This window comes from Phocoena phocoena, chromosome 9, assembly GCF_963924675.1.
Source record: "Phocoena phocoena chromosome 9, mPhoPho1.1, whole genome shotgun sequence".
NCBI classification, from domain to species: Eukaryota; Metazoa; Chordata; class Mammalia; order Artiodactyla; family Phocoenidae; genus Phocoena; species Phocoena phocoena.
In genome coordinates this window covers 104,678,476-104,698,119 of record NC_089227.1, presented here as the reverse complement: position 1 = coordinate 104,698,119, position 19,644 = coordinate 104,678,476, and the positions used below count along the sequence as shown (strand labels likewise).

Sequence of the window (19,644 nt, the reverse complement as noted above, 5' to 3'; positions counted from 1 at the left end):
AACCTCCTACGTCATTGCCTTCAGAACCAGCAGACGGAGGAGGGGGAGGGGATGAGACACGGGAGAGGCAGCCGGCCTCCGAGCTCACCCCCATCAGAGGAGGGGCCCACGTTTGCTTTGCTCTCTCTTGGAGAGGTAGAGTGGCAACAAAGACACTGTTACCCTTTCTCGAAGGGTGAAGGTCTCCTGTCCCAGAACAGGTGGTTAAGCTCAGGTATCTTTGTAAAACCCTCCTTCTGCAGAGGGAACAGACAGGACGGGGAACAGGGCTGGGGATACCGGGAACATTGAGGGCAGCAGGTGGGAACGGTGAGGCTCCTGCAGTCAGACCTGACCTCATTCCAAACTCTGAGGCTTAACAGTTTGCGGGCATGAGACTCTCAACCTCTTTGAATCTGTACTCTGTGAAATAGAGATTTCATCTGGTAGCATAGGGAGGATTAAGGAAGATAATTCTAGAAAGCTCACGGCACATAGTAGGTGTTCAACAGATGTGAGTGTACCCCTCTCTCCACTCAGAGAGAAGGACTGCGTTTTTACCACCACAAAGACATAAGAAAGAGATATGAGAGACAAGACAAACACCATGTAAGTGCTGCTATTTCTATTTACAAGTTAATATTGGATTTCGCAAAGCTATATAACATTTATTCCATTTGCTGTCACTTCTCCACTGCTATCCTCCTAATCTTCCAAGTAGTCCTGTGAGTCTCGGAACTACACTGTTACAATGAAAGAGAAACACTGCTTACCCACAGAATCACTGCAATCCACTCTCACCTGGGTAAAAACAGCCTTTTGAAGGGAAATGACTTGTTCCCTGTATTTACCTTTAAACATCCCTCTTGTGGCAACCTGACCTGCTAATTTTAAAGTTTACCTGGCCCTGTTTTATTTTATTTTTTTCTTGGTCCTCTGCCCCTCCCACAGCCCCCTTCCTGTCCTTTATTCACCTCTCACCTGCACGGGAAGCCAGGCTTCCAGAACCCGAGCTCCTTCTCGAATTCTCACATCTGTCTGGGGAAGATAACTAGGTCTAACGGAGGTATTGACAAAGACCGGTGTTGGTGGCCTCTGGGCTCCTTGACCTGCGCGTCCATTCTTTCTGCTTCAAAAAGCCTTTGGAAATGCTTTTACTGTAAATATTTGAAGTGTGAGTATGGGGCGGAGGTGAAGTCTGGATTCTCATCCCACTCCCTTGCTCAGACAAGGGAAGCCCTTTCCTCCAATTTTCCAGGAGCTGCAGGCAGCAGAGAGCCTGCATTTTCAAGCCTGGGGCCTGGGGCTAGCAGGATCAGTGACCGGCCTCGGCTGACTCCCGCCCGGCTGGGCTTCCCAGGGCCCAGATGGGTGCAGTCTCCTGCCTGCCCACGGGCCGGTGTCCCTCGGCAGGGGAAGAGCTCTGTAATCGAGGTCCTGCTCCATGGCGGGTGGACGACGTCTCCAAGCCGACCTGGGTCCTGCAGGCCGCTCGCACCAAACTCTCACCTTGACCGGGAGGACTGAAGGCGCGGGCTTGTGGAAGGCAAGCTCGCGCTCGGGTACACGTATGCCTCACTCGCCCACAAACAACACCTGCAACGCACAGAACTTCCCCGGAAAGGTGAGGGGGCTGGCGACAGGGACACAAACCCCTCGGGCGCAGGGCTGTCTGCACTGAGCAGAGCGGCTCGACCTGGAAGCAGCGTGGGCTCTCCTTGCAGAAGTGGACACACTCAAGCGCCGGCGAGGAGGAGGGAGAGGACGCACGCTGCTGGCTCTAGGTGACACGAACTCAGACCCGGACAGCGTGTGTCGCGAGCTGGACTCCGGCCGGGGGGCCCACACGGACCCCGGGGGTTGCCAGCCCCCGCCGCCCGCTCAGCGGCCGCAGGAGGGCGAGCAGGCACCCCAGGTTGCGCCTCCGAGTCTTCCAACCCTTGTCTCGGTCCCGCCCCGCCTTCGCGGTTCGGCACCCTGGGCTGTTTAGGACCCCGCGGCGCAGGGGCGGGGCGGCGGGCGACCGGGACGGTGACAGGTGCGCCACTCGGCCAATGGCGGGGCCTGAGCCCCTCCCCAAGCCCCCGCCGAGCGCGCCAATCGGCGGCCGCGCTGCGCTTCAAGTGCGCGGAGGGGCGCGGGTCCCCAGCCCGGCGCCAGCGGCCTCGGCGCGGTCGCCTGCGGGCTGCAGCGCTGAGCCGGGCTCTCGGCCCCGGCGCGCCGAGCACTCGCGTGTGAGTTTGTGCGAGAGCGAGTGAACGCGGCCCGGGGCGGGGCCCGCACGGAGGAGGCGCCCGGACCATGGTCGCCCTCGGCTGAGTTTCCGGCGGCGACTTTGATTACTGGCAAATAATCATAACAATACCGAGCCCCGGGGCTGGCCGCCGCCACGGAAAGACTCCGCGGGCCGGCACGCGGCCGCGTCACGCACCTCCCCGCGCTGATCGCCAACCCCTAACGAGCCGATGGAAAAATCCAAAAATTTCCGCATCGACGCGCTGCTGGCCGTGGACCCCCCGCGAGCGGCCTCGGCGCAGACCGCGCCGCTGGCCCTGGTCACGTCGCTCGCGGCCGCCGCAGCTGGCCCCGGGGGCGGCGGCGGCGGCGGCGGCGGCGGGGCGAGCGGCGGCTGCAGCCCCGCGTCCTCGGAGCCGCCCGCGGCGCCCGCCGACCGCCTGCGCGCCGAGAGCCCGTCGCCACCGCGCCTGCTGGCCGCGCACTGCGCGCTGCTGCCCAAACCGGGCTTCCTGGGCGCCGGCGGCGCGGGCGGCGGGGCGGGCGGAGGCGGAGGCGGGCCCGGGGGGCCCCACCACCACGCGCACCCCGGCGCCGCCGCCGCCGCCGCCGCCGCCGCCGCTGCCGCCGCCGCCGCCGCCGCGGGAGGCCTGGCGCTGGGGCTGCACCCGGGGGGCGCGCAGGGCGGCGCGGGCCTCCCGGCGCAGGCGGCGCTCTACGGCCACCCGGTCTACGGCTACTCGGCGGCGGCGGCGGCGGCCGCGCTGGCCGGGCAGCACCCGGCGCTCTCCTACTCGTACCCGCAGGTGCAAGGCGCGCACCCCGCGCACCCCGCCGACCCCATCAAGCTGGGCGCCGGCACCTTTCAGTTGGACCAGTGGCTGCGGGCGTCCACCGCGGGCATGATCCTGCCCAAGATGCCGGACTTTAACTGTGAGTACTGCGCAGCCCCCGAGCCTGCGGAGGGAGGAGGAAACGGGGGAGGGGAGCGCCGGCAGAAGGTTCTCTCGTGCGTCCTCCTCCACCTGGCACCTCCTTCTGCTGGTTCTCTGCTCCGAGCGAGCTGTGGGAGCGCCGCGAGGCCGCCTCGGCTCTGCCCGGGGCCTCGGAGGACTCGCGCGGACTGCGCGATGTGGGAGTGTTAGCGAATGATTAAAATGCCCACGCGCGGACCTTGCTTAGCTTCCTCTCTTAATGGGAAGGGGCAGCTGGAGGTGTGAGACTAAAACCTAATGATTAACCGGCAGGCTAGAGGAGAAGGAAGTGGTGGGGGAAGGCGAGCCGAGGAGCGCCCTGGAGTCAGGTGTGCCTGGGAATCGGGGGCCACCGAAACCAGGGGTTTATCCTCAGGGAAACGGACGTGACTTCGGTCCCGCATTCTGGGTTCTGGAGAGACCCCCGGTCCCTCCCAGGAGAGGGAGCGCTCCCAGAGTTAGCGAAGGAGAAATGAGCTTCAAGAGGCCCAGGGACGTAAGGCAGGGGCCCCGGGCGACCTCCTGGCCCTTTGCGGGGCTCTGCCCGCCTCTGGAAGGGCGCTGGGTCCGGGGTGCGATGCCCAGGAGGCGGGTGGCCTGACTTGAACAGAGAGATGGCACGCTCCGGAAGGCCGAGAGATGCGCCCTCCTTCAGGGGCTCTAAGCAGCAGGTGCCGGCCTCCGAATTCAGGGCGCCTAGCACAGCGCGCACCCCTCCCCAAGACCGCAGCGCGGGAGGGCTGGCCATCTCCAACCCGAGAGCCGCCCAGCTGTGGGCGGCGTGCTCGCCACCCAGGCGGGACACCTGGCCGAGGCCTGAACCTCTCTCTCTCGGGCTTTCCTGGCGCGCGCGGGCGGGCGGGCGCGCGGGAGTGGAGCTCCAAAGATTCTGGATCTCAGGTCCGCTCGCTCCATCCGGGCACCGCTCAGAGGAAGATGCTTGAGGCTTAACGATTTCAGCCGCCAAACACTCAAACAAAGAGACCCGATTGTTTCCGTCTGAATGGATTTGTTTAGACTGGGGAGACGCAGGCACGGGAAGGGAAAAAAAGCAAAAAAGAAAACAGAAATAAACACTTGCCAGAATTCAGATTCCTCTGCTAGAAGCTACGGTCGTGACTAAACAGAGAAAAGCCAGGATCCCAGGAGGCTGGAGAAGTCACAGCCGGGTGAGAAAATCCCAGCATGTGCGCTGTCTGCCCGCGGCCGCCCCAGGCTGCTCCCGGCTCAGCTCCCAGAAGGCCCTAATGGCCACCCATCCCTTCCGTTGGAGTCACCCCTCCCGACCCCAGGCAAAGAAGAGGGCAAGCTTGCTCTCACTTCTGTGGCTTTAGGCATATCTGAGCTCCTGATCTGGGGTCAGCCAAACCCAAGGCACCCTTCCAGGCCTGGCCTCAGAGCCCAGCAAAGCCCTTCTGATGGAATGCCACCCCACGCATCTTTTATTGTGACCAGCATCTCTCAGAGCCTGGCAGGCTTAGTCTCCCACCGATGGGGGGTGGGGGCAGGCAGCGATGATCTCCACACAGGCCTCCCCTGGGCTCTGGGTTCCCTGGCCACCCGGCTGTTTTCCCCGGCCTGCGTGGAGCCCAGGATTGCCCAGAAAACCGACTAAAGCCACATCCCTTTGCCAACACACTTAGTCCATCTCTTATTCCTAATCTCGACCCAGAGTGAGCTAATTAAAACCCAGCCAGCTTTAAGTTCAGAAAAAGAATCTGAACACCAAATCCTGAAGGGCAGTAACAGACAGGTGACCATGCCAGAATGGGCTCCTCTGGTCGCTGGAAACCTGTTTGGTTTCCTTTAATTGGTGTCTCAGCCATCAGATGGCATTTCCTAAATGGTCCCTTCAGAGCCAGTGTTTTAATTAAAGTTCTAATGTATTGTCAAGTTGGGAATTCGGGGCCTTGTTTAACTAAAGCGGGGGGCGTGGGCCTTCCCATAAAGCAAATTGCCCATCCCATGGGAGCCTGAGCTCGGCCTGCCCGGGGCTGGCCTCTTTTCTTTCCTTTCCTTTCTTTTATTGTCTAACACTTGTCAGGCTCCTGGGAAATCAAGGGAAGTCTCGCTTTGAGGTCATAAAATTCTCTGTGATGTAACCGTGTGAAATTATGTAAATAAAGCCAAGAGACCTCCTTGAACACGTAGAAAGCCGGATCCCCCTGTGCCTAGGCCTTTAATTTGCGTAATGAGAATTGTCCTGAAAGGCTTCCAATCTCCCAAGGCTCTGCCCCTCTGGACCCTGGGCAGGCGTTGTCAATAAAACACTTTACATGCGGGAGAGTCTCTGATGAATACACATATTTAGGACCAGAATTTGGTCCTTTTCTTCCCTTCCTTCCTTCCTTCCCTCCTCAGCTTTTCCCCTTTTCTCCTATTCCTTTTGTACCTCAGGAGGTGGTGGTGGGAATCCTGCACCACTTCTTCGCTGGGCAGGAAGAAGTAGGAAGTGATTCCGGTGGCCTGTGTGGATTGGGCCTGAGTTGGGGAAGGCGCCGGGAGGAGTGGGGAGGAGGGGGTCCCTGGGCCTCTGCTACTTGCCTTTCTGTCCACCTGCTTTCTACCAACACCCACCCAGGTGGAGAGGACGTGCCTGGGTGATAGGCTCTCTTTAATCAGGACACCCAGGCCCCGCCTGGGATGAAAAGACTTGGTCCCTCTAAACCCAAACCATCTGGACCCACCTGGCCGAGGGGTCCTGGGCTCCAGGGCTTCCTTGGGGAGGGGGCGCTGACACTAAAGAAAGAGCAGTGACCCTGCAGGGCCGGCGAGCAGCGGGCCGTGGACTGACCTGGGCTCACGAGCCTCTCCCACCCCAGCCCAGGCGCAGTCCAGCCTCCTGGGGAAGTGCCGCCGGCCACGCACCGCCTTCACCAGCCAGCAGCTGCTCGAGCTGGAGCATCAGTTCAAGCTGAACAAGTACCTGTCGCGGCCCAAGCGCTTCGAGGTGGCCACCTCCCTGATGCTCACCGAGACCCAGGTGCGCCGCTGCGCCGCCCTCAGCGCGTTCTGGCCTCCCAGGGCCACTGCTGCCTCTGCTCTCTTGATCCTCGGCCTTCCTGGGCACCTGGAGCTGTGCCCATTTGACCTTTAGGGTGTGGATTAACATCCCAGCCAGAGTTCCCATCTGCCCCCAGGGTTCCTATACTGACACCCAGAGGTCTGATTCAGCTGGTTCTGTTGGGCCCAGGAATTTGCACACCCCCCCATTCTGAAGCAGGTGGTCCCCAGGCCACATGAGAGAGATTTCACTCCAGAAAGAGAGGAGGGAACATCTTGAGATTTACAGACAGGTACCCCAGCAGCCCTGGCCCTTCGCACACCTCGGTGCCGGGGTGGGAGGTAGGGGTCTTCGTCTGAGCTTCCTCAGAGCCCCCAGCAGGTCTTTGGGTTTTGCGGACGCGCAGGGTGGGGAGCGCCGTCCCCCTGGAGCTTCCGAGTCCTCCAATGGGAGCCCCACGCCCGGGCCTGGTGATGGAGGCGCGCGCACGGCGGGTGCGGGTGCAGGAGCCCGGGGACTCGGCGGGGACGGAGGTGGCAGGTTTCTCACGCCGCTTGTGCCCGCAGGTGAAGATCTGGTTCCAGAACCGGCGGATGAAGTGGAAGCGCAGCAAAAAGGCCAAAGAGCAGGCAGCGCAGGAGGCCGAGAAGCAGAAGGGCGGCGCGGGCGCGGGCAAAGGCGGCGGCGCCGGGGACCAGGGCGACGAGGAGCTGCTGGGGCCGCCGGCGCCCGGGGACAAGGGCAGCGGACGCCGCCTGCGGGACTTGAGGGACAGTGACCCCGAGGAGGAGGACGACGACGACGACGAGGATCATTTCCCCTACAGCAACGGCGCTAGCACGCACGCCGCCTCCTCTGACTGCTCCTCCGGGGCCGACTCGCCTGCCCCGCGGTCCGGCGGGCCCGGCCACCAGCCCCCGCCCCAGTAGGAGCCCCGCGGCCGGTGGGTGGCGGTCCGGCCTGGATGCTGCGACCCCTCCCATGCCCCCCAGGGCCGCCCCCCAGGCCCGCGAGCGGAGGCGGCCCGGCCCTGGGGGCTGCTGCCCTTGTGGGCCCCAGCAGCCGTCTGCTCTTCAAGGGACGGAAAGAGGGAGGCCCAGCAGGTTCAAACTTGATCTCTGGTTCTTTTTCGTTTAATTTGGTTTGCGCTGGGGGGAGGTGTTTCCGAGAAGAACTGAGCGCTCATCAGGGGAGGCTCCCGGTTCCCCTCCTGCCGAGTGGAGAAGGCGGAAACCTACAGTGTTAAACCACCTCCGAGACTTGAAACCTCTGGACACGCCGTTCTTCTGAGTGCTCAGAAAAGAAAAAATGTTTTGTGCTTATGTATCTTGGGGGGAGGGGGAGGGATTTATGCCATGAGCGTCCAAACTGCTGGAAGTCCCAAAACTGTATTGTCTTTATTTTTGTATATTGTATTTATAAATATATATATAAAGAAATGTCTACTTACGCATGCTAAATTATCATTTAGCTTCTCCCATCGCCCACGATGGAATGTAAAATAAATTGGTTTTTTTACTGGGTGAGAGCGCAAATCTTTTGAGGGGAGTTGTGAAAGCGGGGTTTACTATTTATGTCGTTGAAATGATGGGCTGTATTCCTCAACTGACAGCAGAAGGTGAAAATCAAAATCGCGAATGGGTGTCCGGACCGCCACGTCTCTGGGCCCCGAGGCCGGTGAGGAACTTGATTCCAGCTGCTGGGGAGTCGCAGGTACGAAGTGTCGGTAAAAATACCCGAGGCCAGGTGTCAGCGCGCGTCCGCGTGCCGGCTCACATCAGTCCCGGATGCGAGGATCTCCAAGGAGTAACTTTGGACGCCATGTACTTATTTTCCTCTTTCTCTGACGATCTTCTTGCTTCGCCGGCGCTCCAGAAGCGGAAACACACTATTTGAATGTTTCAGAAAACAAGCTCCAAACCACCAGACTTCACTGGTCTCTGGGGTCCGTGCGGCCCGGGGCGCTGCTCGCGCGCCTTTTCCGCATTGCCTCGCGTAGCGCGGCGCTTCTCTTTCTCGTCGGCCCTGGCGTCTCTCCCGAAAAACCTTCTCGGGCCGGCCAGGACTGGTTTTCCTGGATCTGGGCAAACGTCCGCGAGGATAGCACTGGGAGACTGGAGCGCTCCAGCCGGGCCGCGATGGCTGTGGGTTAATAAAGCTCGTTAGCGCGCGCCATCCATCACCCGGGCCGAGCCGGGCCTTCACCCTGTGCCGCACGCAAGCCGGGCTCGCCCTCCGCGCGGCTCCCCTTCCCCCACCGCTGACGCGCGGGCCTCTCCTGGGCCTGGAGGAAACAGGTGAGCCAGGGACACTGCTTCTTCCTCCTTCCCTTGTGGCTTCCTCCTTCGTTCTGTTTTTCACTCTTTCTCACCAGCAACTGGGCCGGGGTGCGCCCCTCCCCTCCCCTCCCCCCCCTCCCCTCCCCTCCCCCCTCCCCTCCCCCCTCTCCCCTCCTCTCCCCTCCCCTCCCCCCTCTCCCCTCCCCTCCCCCCTCTCCCCTCCCCTCCCCCCTCTCCCCTCCCCCCTTCTCTCGCCCCCTCGTCTCCCCCTCCTCCCAGCTGATAAATGAGTTCAGATGGGCCTGGAGTTTCATTTGGGTGATTACCGCGCAGGCGAGCGGGGCCACTCCTCGACTTCAGGGCCAGGGTGAGATTAATATCCTCTCTGGCAGCTCATTATCACCCCGGGCTCCTTCCATAAAATCCAACCTCAGCCAAGCCCGGGGGCGCGGCGCTGCTGGGAGCCTGGGCAGGAGCTGCTGTCGGGCGGGCGGCAGGGCGCGGGCCTGGCCGCCTCCGGGTCCAAAGGTGCTTTGGGGGGACGCGGACGTGGTTTGCAACTGGTGGGAGAGCCCGAGAGCCCGAGGAAAGGGGTGGGAAAATTAGAGGGGATGGGGAGGGGGAGAGGAGAAAGATGCCTTTGGGGGTTGAAAAAAATCTGCAATCCGTGTGTATCTTGTTTTAATTTCTACCACATTGGGGAAGTTCAACCTGAAGCCATCTCTGCCCCGGCTGGCTCCACATCTGGGGGTTATTCCCCGCCGCCCCCGTGCTCGGCTGGCCCAGCGTCAGCGCCCCTACCTCAATACTGGGCCCCCCGGGGACCGGCGGCGGCCGGGGAGGGGGTGTAGCATCCGACCTGGAAGCTGGGGCGCCGCCGGCCTCGGCGGAGGGTCCGTCCCTCCACCCCAAGGTGCAGACCCTCCTGAATCCGGGAATCGTTCGCTCCCTCGGCGACAAGGGGCAGAGGCGCACTAAAGGAAGACAGAATGATTGTGACCCCCGGCCCCGTCCTCCAGCAGAGCGACCCCGGGTTTGGCGCGGGGACTTGGCGGCCGGGAAGGCGGGACCCGCCCGCGGCCCCAGCGTCTCCAGCCAGCGGCTTAAGCGCGACGGAATTTATCTCGCTAATAAATTTAATGATCAATTCGTTCTTGTCACAGTAGCTCTTCCCCAAATCAATTATAGCAAATTTAAATATAATCACCGTCTCATCCTCACCCACTCCGGGCACAGCGAACAATTCATTTCGCATAATGAGCGGCCGCCAGCCCCGCCCCGCCCGCCCACCCGCGGCCCCCGCGCGATGGGGAGGGAGCTCTGCGGCCTCGAGGACCGGGTTCCCAGGACCCGGAGCCAGGCCCACGCAGCCCAGCCCTGAGGGGGACGAAGCACTGTTTCCAGACCAGCCCAGGCTTGGCCCTCGGGCAGCGGCACGGGCCTCCGGCGGTGAAGCCCCAGTGCCCGGCGGTCTCCCCGCTCTCCACCCGGCGGGGTGCGCCCTGCCGACCCGGCGGCGCCGGGACACCCAGACCCCAAAGCGAGGGCCGCGCCCAAAGCGGACCCGGCCCTCTGGGAACTCCGCCCGGCCCCCTGCCCACCCCGGGAGCCACCGTCGGCGCGGGTTCTCTTCACCTTAATGGGGGAGTCCTCCGTTCTCATAAAGGGTACCTCGTCGTGTGCCAGGGTCTCCAGCGTGTGCGAAGAAAATGTGGTTAAAGACCTTCCTGTGAGGAAGAGACCAATCTATCCGTGCCCTCCAGGCCACAGTCCAGGGATCACCTGTCCAGCCCTCGCAGAGCTCTGGCCCAGGGTCCGAGGGCCCTGACCAGACGCCTTTAAGGCTTGGAGTCTGAAGAGTGCAGAAACGCCTAGAACGTAGACGAAATGGGCCTGTTCCTTTCGCGGTTGGCCTTCCTGCACCCTGTATCCAGGCGGAAGTCAGCTTGGAAAGATCCGCGGGAAAGACTTTCTATGACAGCAAAAGCAAAAACAGGCAAGTGGGATTATGTCAACATTTAAAACTCCTGCGTAGCAAAGGGAACAATCAACACAATGAAAGGCTACCTGGGAAGGGAGAAAGTGTTTGCAACTCAAATATCTGATGAGGGATTAATATCCAAAATATATAAAGAACTACAATTCAACACCAGCAAAAATCCATCCAGTTAAAAATAGGCAAAGGAATTGGATAGACATTTCTCTGGAGAAGCCGTACAAATGGTCCACAAGCACATGAAGAGATCCTTAGCATCACTAACCATTAGGCAGATACAAATCACAACCACAATGAGCTAGCACCTCCCACCTATTAGGACAGCTGTTACGAAAACAAAAACAAAACAGAAGATAACAAGTGTGGGTGAGGATGTGGTGAAATTGGAACCCTTGTGCACTGTTGGTAGGACTGGAAAATAGTATGGAGGGTCCTCAAAACAAACAAACAACAAAAACAATTACCATATGACCCAGCGACCCTACTTCCGGGTGTATATCCAAAAGAACTGAAAAGGAGCTGGAAGAGATATTTGCACAGCCATGCTCATTGCAGCATGAGTCACAATAAGCCAGGATGGGATACACACGTGCAAACAGTGGAATAGTATTCAGCCTTTAAAAAGAAGGAACTTCTGACACCTGCTACAACAGGGCTAAGCCTTGAGGACATAATGATCAGGGAAATAAGCAAGTCACAAAAAGACAAATGCTGCATAATTCTACTTACGTATGTGGCATCTAAAATAGTCCAATTCTTAGAGGCGGCACTTAGAAGGGAGGTTGCCAGGGTCTGGGAGGAGGGGGAAAAGGGGAGATGTTTAATGGGGAGGGAGTTTCAGTTTTGCAAGATGAAAAAATTCTAGAGAGCTCTTGCCCAACAATATGTATACAGTTAACGCTACTTTACTGGCCACTTAACATGGCTAAGGTGATTAAAACGGGGACACGCCTTCTTACCTTCCTCCCTCCACTCCTCCCTCCCGCCCCCTCCTCCGCTTCTTCCCTCCCCCCTTCCCTCCCCCCTCTCTCCCTCCCTCCTGCTGAAAGGGCAGACTTGCTGTAGAACATCCAAATCCCGGAGAAGGCTTAGGAAGGGAGCATCTGGCCCCCAGGCCGCCGCGGACCTGAGCGGGCGCGGAGTTTGCGGGTCAGACGCTGCCGCCCCTCGCGGTGTGGGGAGCCCGGCCCGCTGCGGGCTGGCTCGATGAGCACCTCCAGGTCTGCGGGTTAACTGACCCCTGCGGCCTCCCCTGCGCTCCCACGCCCCCGCCAGACCCCAGGCCGGGACCGCGCTCCGGGGGTGGCGGGCGCCGCGGGGAGGGGCCTGCGGGGGGAGTTCCCGCAGGACGTGGGCGCCCCCCACCCCGTATCAAAGTCCTGCGGTGCCCTGTGTCTCCCTCAATAAAACTAATCCCTTTGGAGGAGTGACTCAACCGAGAACGCTGCGGTGTTCCAGACTACAAGGCAAATATGTTTTTCAGATTTGGTTTTTATGGTCGGATTAAAGTTTATTTTCCATAATAGGGCACCTAATAAAACTCATAAAGCCGGGTCGGGGCTCCAGCTGGTGGCCTCATTTAACACTTTCACTTCGTAAATCACTTTACGACGTGCCAGGTGTGTCCCAAACTGGACGCCAACGAGAACCAGACCCCCGCCGCCGTGCCCAGCACACACAGGCAGGCAGGCACACACACACGCGCGCGCACGCGCACGCAGGCACACACATGCACACACGCACACGCACACACGTCCCGCGCCCGGCCTCCGGGTCTGGGCCGGGGTCCGGCCGAGCGGGTCCCGGGCTGGCGGGTCACCCATCCAGGGTTCGCGGCCCGGCCCCCTCCCCTCCCGCACCCCGAGCCGGGGGGGTGGGGGTGGGGGACCCTGGCGAGAAGGCGGGGTCCGGAGGCGGGCGGAGTGGGGCGTGGGGAGGGGTCTCCCGCGCTCCCCCCACCCGCCGGCCCCGCGCCGACCCTGCATTCCGCGGCCGCGCACCTGGCCGCCCCGAGTGTACACAAGGTGCCGGACAATGTGCGGCTCCCCGGGCCATTGTCCGCGGCGCTGGGCGGGACAAAGGTGCCCCCCGGCCAGCGGCCGCGGCGAGGGGCGGCGGCGCGGTTTACCCAGCTGGGGGAGGAACAAAGGGCCGCCGCCTTATCGCGGCCGGCGGGCGGGCGGGGGCGCGGGGTCAGGCCGGGGGCGCGGGGGAGGGCCGCCCGCCAGCGCGAGGGGTCGCCGCGGCCCCGTCGCAGCGCCGCTGCCGCCCGGGGGCGTCCCTGCCTCTCGGCCCGGGCCTCGGGAAGGCGCGCCCGGAATGCCCCACGGGGATCCCGGGGGCAGGAGGTGAAGGCGGCTCGGTTCGCGGTGGTTTGTGCTCCGAGATGATCCGGTTCTGTTACCATGCTGGTGGTTTTCGTATGGGGTCACCTTTCCATTAACAGCCTTGCTTCCAAGCATGTTTTCTTCTGTGCTGAAACAGCATCTTGAAAAAGGATAAACAGGAAGAGTTAGGGTCGTCCATGGCTCAGGGGCTTGCGAGGAGAGAATGGCCCGCTTTCCCTTGTCCGTCCTAGGGGACAGGCCAGGTGTCCCTCTGGGGCCGGTCCTTCTAAGGAGACGCGCACACCTAAGGTTCTTAAAACAGAGACACCAACTCTGTGAAGCTTGCCGTTGATTTTTTAAATAGATAAATCTGTAAAGGGAATGTAAGTTGTGTCTGTTTCTTTCCCCCCGTGGGTCTGCAACCAGGCTTATTACCTTTCACCACCCTGCTCCATCCATCCTGGTGATTATTTATCCCCAGGTGCGTGGAGGGGGGTGTCATCAGATTCCCACCCACGTGCCCTTGGATCAGGCACCTGTGTGACACTGCAGCCTTTTCACCCATGAAAGAGATAATAGCCAACTCAGAAAATCCATCCACCACGCATTCATTCAGCCAGCTGTTTTAGAATAGCTGCTCTCTGCTGGCCACGGTTCTGAGCACCAGGGTGCATGCGTGAATAAAACAGACAAAAATCTCCATCCTCCTGGAGTTACATAGTAGTGGGAAGATAAAGACAAGACTAACAGACACTATATATGTGCCTTACCTAGTGTAAAACGTGCGTGAATCCATGAGGTTAGGTGTCAGGTAAAGTAAGAGTGAAGGAGGAAAGAGGTCTACAGCCTGAACACAGTCCTCACTGGACGGCCCGTCATTCTCAGCATCACCTGGGATGCAGGACTTCGACCTTCTGGTGCATGATGGGAATGTGAGAAATCGGGTTGTAGCTGCCTGCCTTTAAAGGGGTTGGAGGATAAGAATTAGAGACCTCTAAGAACTGTAGAGGGGACTTCCCTTGTGGTCCAGGGGTTAAGAATCTGTCTGCCAATGCAGGGGACGTAGGTTCAATCCCCGGCCAGGGAATTAAGATCCCACATGCCACGGGCCAACTAAGCCCGAGAGCCACAACTAGAGAGCCCATGCACCACAACTAGAGAGACGCCCGTGCACCGCAACAAAAGATCCCACGTGTCGCAACTAAGACCCGATGAGGCCAAAAATAAAAAAGTATTTTTTAAAAAACACAAAAACTGGGGCTTCCCTGGTGGCGCAGTGGTTGAGAGTCTGCCTGCCAATGCAGGGGACGCGGGTTCGGGCCCTGGTCTGGGAGGATCCCACATGCCGCGGAGCGACTAGGCCCGTGAGCCACCACTACTGAGCCTGAGCGTCTGGAGCCTGTGCTCCTCAACAAGAGAGGCCGCGACAGTGAGAGGCCCGCGCACCGCGATGAAGAGTGGCCCCTGCTTGCCGCAACTAGAGAAAGCCCTCGCACAGAAACGATGACCCAACACAGTCAAAATAAATAAATAAATTTATAAAAAAAAAAAACACAAAAACTGTAGAGTCCAAGTGATCGAATATTCACTTCCTGATTCACAGTGTTTCCTAAACCTGTTGGTAGAATAAATATTCCAGAAAACAGATGCACGTGTGCATGGTGGAAGTGGGAATTTGGGGACAGAAATAGATTACATGTATGATTTTTTCTTCCTTCCTTTCTTTCTTTCCACTTTCCATAAAGCATGATGTCAGTACCTTATAATACATAATTGTATTAGTTTTAGGTGTACAGTGATTTCTTAATTTTCATAATTCAGGCATTTAAGACCACTCCGGAAAATAAAAGAGAAAACCGAAGCTCTCACATAAAAGGTTCACTGCCAGTGTTAGAGAATCCGACCCCGGGCACAGAAGCTCACGGAGCCATGAGGGCTGGGAGTGGGCCGCACCGCCTTCCTGTACTTCAGGTGCCCTGTGCACCTGCCTGGGGCTTGGGTGCCTTCCCTTCACGCACAGGGCATCCCGTCTCCACGCACCTGCACAGGCCGTTCTTCCCACCGGACTCACGTCCCCCTCATTTCCTGAGTCCCGTCCCTTCTCCCAGGCCTGTCACCTCCCCCGCAATGTTCTGTGCCCAGAGCAGAGGGCTGTGGAGAAGGGCAGGGACCCCAGAGCGTGGGCTTGCATCCCGCCTCACCTAGTGTGTGCCTGTGTCCCCGTCTGTAAAAGGGGGACCGGGTCAGTCCCGGTCTCCCAGGGAGAGAGGAAGCTTGGGCAGCTGAGCGTGTGCCAGGCCCCACATACAGACTCAGGGAACAGTTCAGCAAACCAACGTCCTTGCAGCTTTTGGTCTCCACACCCACAAGGCACAGGGGGCACCCTGGGTCCACGCGCTCCAGTGAGGGTCCTCGAAGTTGAAGTTCCAGGCTAATCTGGGAAAGACATGTGGTGGGTAGGGGTGTGAGGGTGGGGAGGAAGGCTTTGTAAAGACTCCTTGGGACTCACAGGAACCCAGGAATAAGAGCCAGGGTGAGAGTGCATGGGTGAGATCCTGGCACTTACTGACTGGGAGGCGTGGGGCAAGTGACTTGACCTCTCTGTGCCCCACGGTCCTCTGTCAAGTGGGGAACGGCAGCCCCTGTTTCGCAGGGTGGCTGTCGAGAAGCACACAGCGCAGGAGGGAAGGGCCGAGGGCCGCCCCAGAGGAGGTTCCGCCACGTCAGCCCCTCCCACACAGGGCCCGTGGTGTCCCCGCTCTCCACTCGCTGCCCTCCTGGACTCGCCTGCTGGAGGCACACGGACCCAGGGCCACCCTGTGTCCACACTGGCACGATCACTCCTCTTGGGGACTCCTGCAGAACGGAGAGAGAGACAGAGAGACAGAGACAGACACAGAGTGGGAGAGAGAGCGCAAGAGCCATCAGCTTCCCGTGAACCTGCCTCTCTGGCCAGCCTGGAGCCCTGGAGCCCAGCCTCCTTTTGAGCCATGAGGCGTTTGCAAGTGGGGTGCGCCTGGAGCCTTGAAAACGGCCTGTCCGCCTGCTGCGCTGGAGAGGCACGGGCGAGCTGGGTAGATGCGGGCGACACGCAGGTTGACCGCAGCCACGAGAGAGTCCCAGCGGAATCGCCAGCCCACAGAAAGATGAGCTGACGGCTGTTGTCGCAGGTCACTGCGTCTGGGGGGCTGCTTACACAGGAAAAGCCAGCTGGTCCAGTACGTACTACGCACGCAGCTCAACCTGCCAAAGCACGGCCGCACAAAGAGCTCCGCGAGCTCCCGCTACTACCTGCTACCCGGACCCACAGCTGCCAATCTAAGTGATACTTGCTGAGTGAGGCTGCTGTGGCCAACACTGTGCCAGGCCCTGGGCAGAGAGCAGAGAGCGGCAGAGCCCTGCTCCCCGTGCCGGGGGCCTCAGGCTGGAGCCGGCTGGAGGCAAGGTGCCCAGGAGGGTACCCAGGAGGGAGCAGCGCCCTGGAGATGTCCACAGACTGCCGTGCCTGTCGGTAACCGTGGGGTCTGAATTCTCACCGCCGTGGGCTGCGCCCGCTGGCCTGTTAGCTGCTTCAGTGCAAGGGCCGTGTAGGCTATCGTATCAGTGAGGACCCGGCCGGCCGCACGCGGCAGGAGAGCCAAAGGAACAGTGGCTTTCACGGACAGAAATTCATTTCCTCTCCTGTAAACCCGGGCTGCCAGCGGCTGGTCTGGTGGCCCCGTGACCCCCAGGGGCCACGGCCCTTTATCTCGTGGCTTTTCCTCTGTGGTTCAAGGTGGGGCTTGGGCTCCACATCCCGACCAACACGACCAAGGGCAGGTGCGTGTGTGTCCTCCCCAGGGGTTCAGGTGTGGCCCCTTTGCTCACATCCCACTGGCGAGAAGTCTCTCTCTCTCTCTTTTGTTAATTTGGCTGAGCTGTGTGGCTTGTGGGATCTCAGTTCCCTGACCAGGGGTTGAACCTGGGCCCTGGCAGTGAGAGGGTTGAGTCCTAGCCACTGGGCCGCCAGGGAACTCCCGGGTGAGAAGTCGTAACACGGCCATGCTAAGCTTCGCCGGAGGTTGGAAAGTGAGTCTTTATTTCCATTTGTCCACAGGCCTCGCTCAAAATTGGGGTTCTATTCCGAGGGAGGATGGGGCATGACTGGAGGACAGCTAACTCTGCCCTGGGTATTTGTTTGGTTCTTTGTGTGTGTGTGTGTGTGTGTGGCAAAAAAACACATAATAGTTATCACTTTAACCATTTGTAAGTGTACAATTCAGTCGCACCAAATGCACACAGTATCGTGTACCAACACCTGTATCTGTTCCCCAAATGTTGCATCACCTCTGTCCCCATTAGACACTAACCCCCTTCCCCCTCCCCTGGGGAACCTCTACTTTCCAGCTCTGTGAATTTGCCTGTTCTAAGTATGTTTTGGTCCTTTTGTGCATTTCCCACTGTATCCAGTATAGAGACGAGCACATCAAAGGGCTCCAGTAAATTAAGCTGGTTTTTCCCACTTCAGCAAAGGTACCGCTCTCCTCCCAGGCGTTTGAACCAAAGGCTCTGGGTCACACCCTGCTTCCTCTCGTCCTCCTGGCCCAGCTCCCCTGCGGCCAAGGCTGCCCGTGGGACACACACGCTCCAGGGACCTGCCCCAGCATCGCCACCTTTGCCATCCCTCCCCGACGCCCCAGGCTGCCCGTTCCAGGCGCCAGCATCTCTAGATGTGACTCAAGTACATGCTGCTCACTAGGACACCCCTCCCCCCAGCAGGAGCCTGAGGGCGAGGGAGCCAGCAGAGCAGCGGTAGGAGTCAGAGGCCAAACATCTCACTTTGAAAAGTACAACCAGTGCACCAAAAAATGTAAGTTCTCTACTGTATAGCACGAGGAACTATACTGAGTATTATGTAATAACCTATAAGGGAAAAGAATCTGAATCTCTGTATACGTATAACTGAATCACTGTGCTGTACGCATAAAACTTACACGGTATTGTAAATCTACTCCAATAAAAAATTAAAAAAAAACTTCTCTGCTAAATTTAAAACCAGAAATTCAGAAATCCTTCCGGCTACCTTGACCTATTTCCTTTACCGATTTTCACAGGTGAAGGAAACACCTGAATCGTCACACACTGCACTCTTGGCAGCTTTTCAAAATTGCTTGAAAAACCCAGGGGTGCGTGTGACCCTCCCGAGTCCCCGGCAGCGGCTCTGGGATCCTCCTGCCCGCGGCCCCTCCTAGGGTGGGCTGGGGGTCTCCTCGGGGCCATGGACGCGCCCCAGTGCCCCCATAGCGTGAGGCCTTCTCTCTCCTATCTTCATAAAACAAAGTAATTCGCTTTTAATGACTGCCGGTGTTTTCTTTCCCAGTTCTGTTTGAGCAGATAATGTGTCGGAGGCCGTCCCAGCAGGGTTAAACCACCGTGACCTTCATAATCAGAGAACAGAAATAAACGATGTTTACTCATAAATGTAACCGAGTCTCCGGTGCCCAGATGCCTCCTAATCACAGTGGGGGTGATAATATTTTCCTTTTATCAGGCCTCTCACTCACAGGTAACAAAGTGCTTTATTATCCCACCGTGCAGGTAGGGAGCCCTCGGTCGCACGGTTTCCCAAGCCGGGACGCGCTCGGGGTCTCCCTGCTGGTGGCCCCACTGGGCCGCCGGAAGAGTCGCTCCCCCGAGGGCCCCACAGGCCTGGAGATCTGGGTGGCCGGAGGGTGGGCAGGGAGCAGAGACCCCGTGAGTCCCCTCTGGGATCTCGACAGGCCCACTTGGCCTCTGCTGTCAGGGTACAAGTCAGTGGAACAGGCCCCTCCAGGCCGGGCTGACCTTGCAGGGGGAAGTGGCCAGATCACCACTGACTCTCATGCGGGTTGTTTCCGCTGCCACTTGCTTCACAGGAGCTGGGCCAGGAGCTCAACGGGGAGGCGGCTGGACCCCACGGGTGTCGGGGAGAAAGTGCAGGTCTGCACCGGCCTGAAACCCGGCTTCTTCCAGGCCCGAGTGGCCAGGCCTCCGTGCAGGGAGGACAAGGCCCAGAGGAGAGGTGACTGGACAGTGACACTCTACAAAGCACCCATCCCCGCCCCGGTCCCCGATGGCACAGCCAGGCCACTCACGAGTCCAGGGAGTGTGGGCCTCACTCCAGCTGCCCTGTACTGCGCTGCGTGGACAGACCAAGGGCACATGGGACAAAACAGCAAGCCCAGCCCCAAAGTCCATCGTGAATTTTCCGCTTCTCTGTTTCACGGCTCTGGGGGGATGTTCGTGGTGGGGACGGCAGAGCCACTTTCCCAGGGCAGGCCCGGGCCCTGCTGTCGGGCACCAGGCCAGGACGCCATGGCCTCTGCCGCTGATTTATCAGTTAGCCCCAGAGTAGCTAAAGTAGTAAAGCAGACGCTGGCTGCCCTATTAAATCTGATTTAGAAAACAGAGAGGTTTAAAAAATCTCATTGTCCATTTAAGTCAAAACGCATAAGGATGCTAACGACCCCTCTGGGGGTCTGGCCGGCTAGCCTGGGACCAGATCGAAAAGTACTTCCTCCACCAGTCAGAAGTCTGAGGGCAAGGATAAAAAATCTCAAATAATTACGTTGTATTTTCGATGAGTTAAGTAAGTGTGCTTTATGCCGTGGACATGTGAACTTGCTTCTCTGCACACAGTAAGCCCTGGATAAATACTTACTGGGAAATCTGTGTTTGTAATGCATTGTTTTTGCATCTCGTCTGGTAATTCTGCCCTTGGGCACATCTGTTCAGAGTTGGCTCTTTGTAGGAAACCAGAGCTTTGGCCAAGCCTGGGCAAAATTAAGTAATGACAGTAATAGAAATAATCTTAGCCCTCAGTTTTAAGGTG

At 59.2% G+C, this 19,644-nt stretch overlaps 1 protein-coding gene across 1 annotated transcript; it reads left to right on the top strand.

The window, feature by feature from the left end:
* Positions 1-2,444: 2,444 nt before the first annotated feature.
* MNX1 (motor neuron and pancreas homeobox 1) lies at positions 2,445-7,121 on the top strand. The gene is made up of 3 exons (XM_065884300.1): positions 2,445-3,147; positions 6,011-6,171; positions 6,759-7,121. The coding sequence occupies exons 1-3, from the start codon at positions 2,445-2,447 to the stop codon at positions 7,119-7,121; spliced, it is 1,227 nt and encodes a 408-aa protein (XP_065740372.1).
* Positions 7,122-19,644: the final 12,523 nt, after the last annotated feature.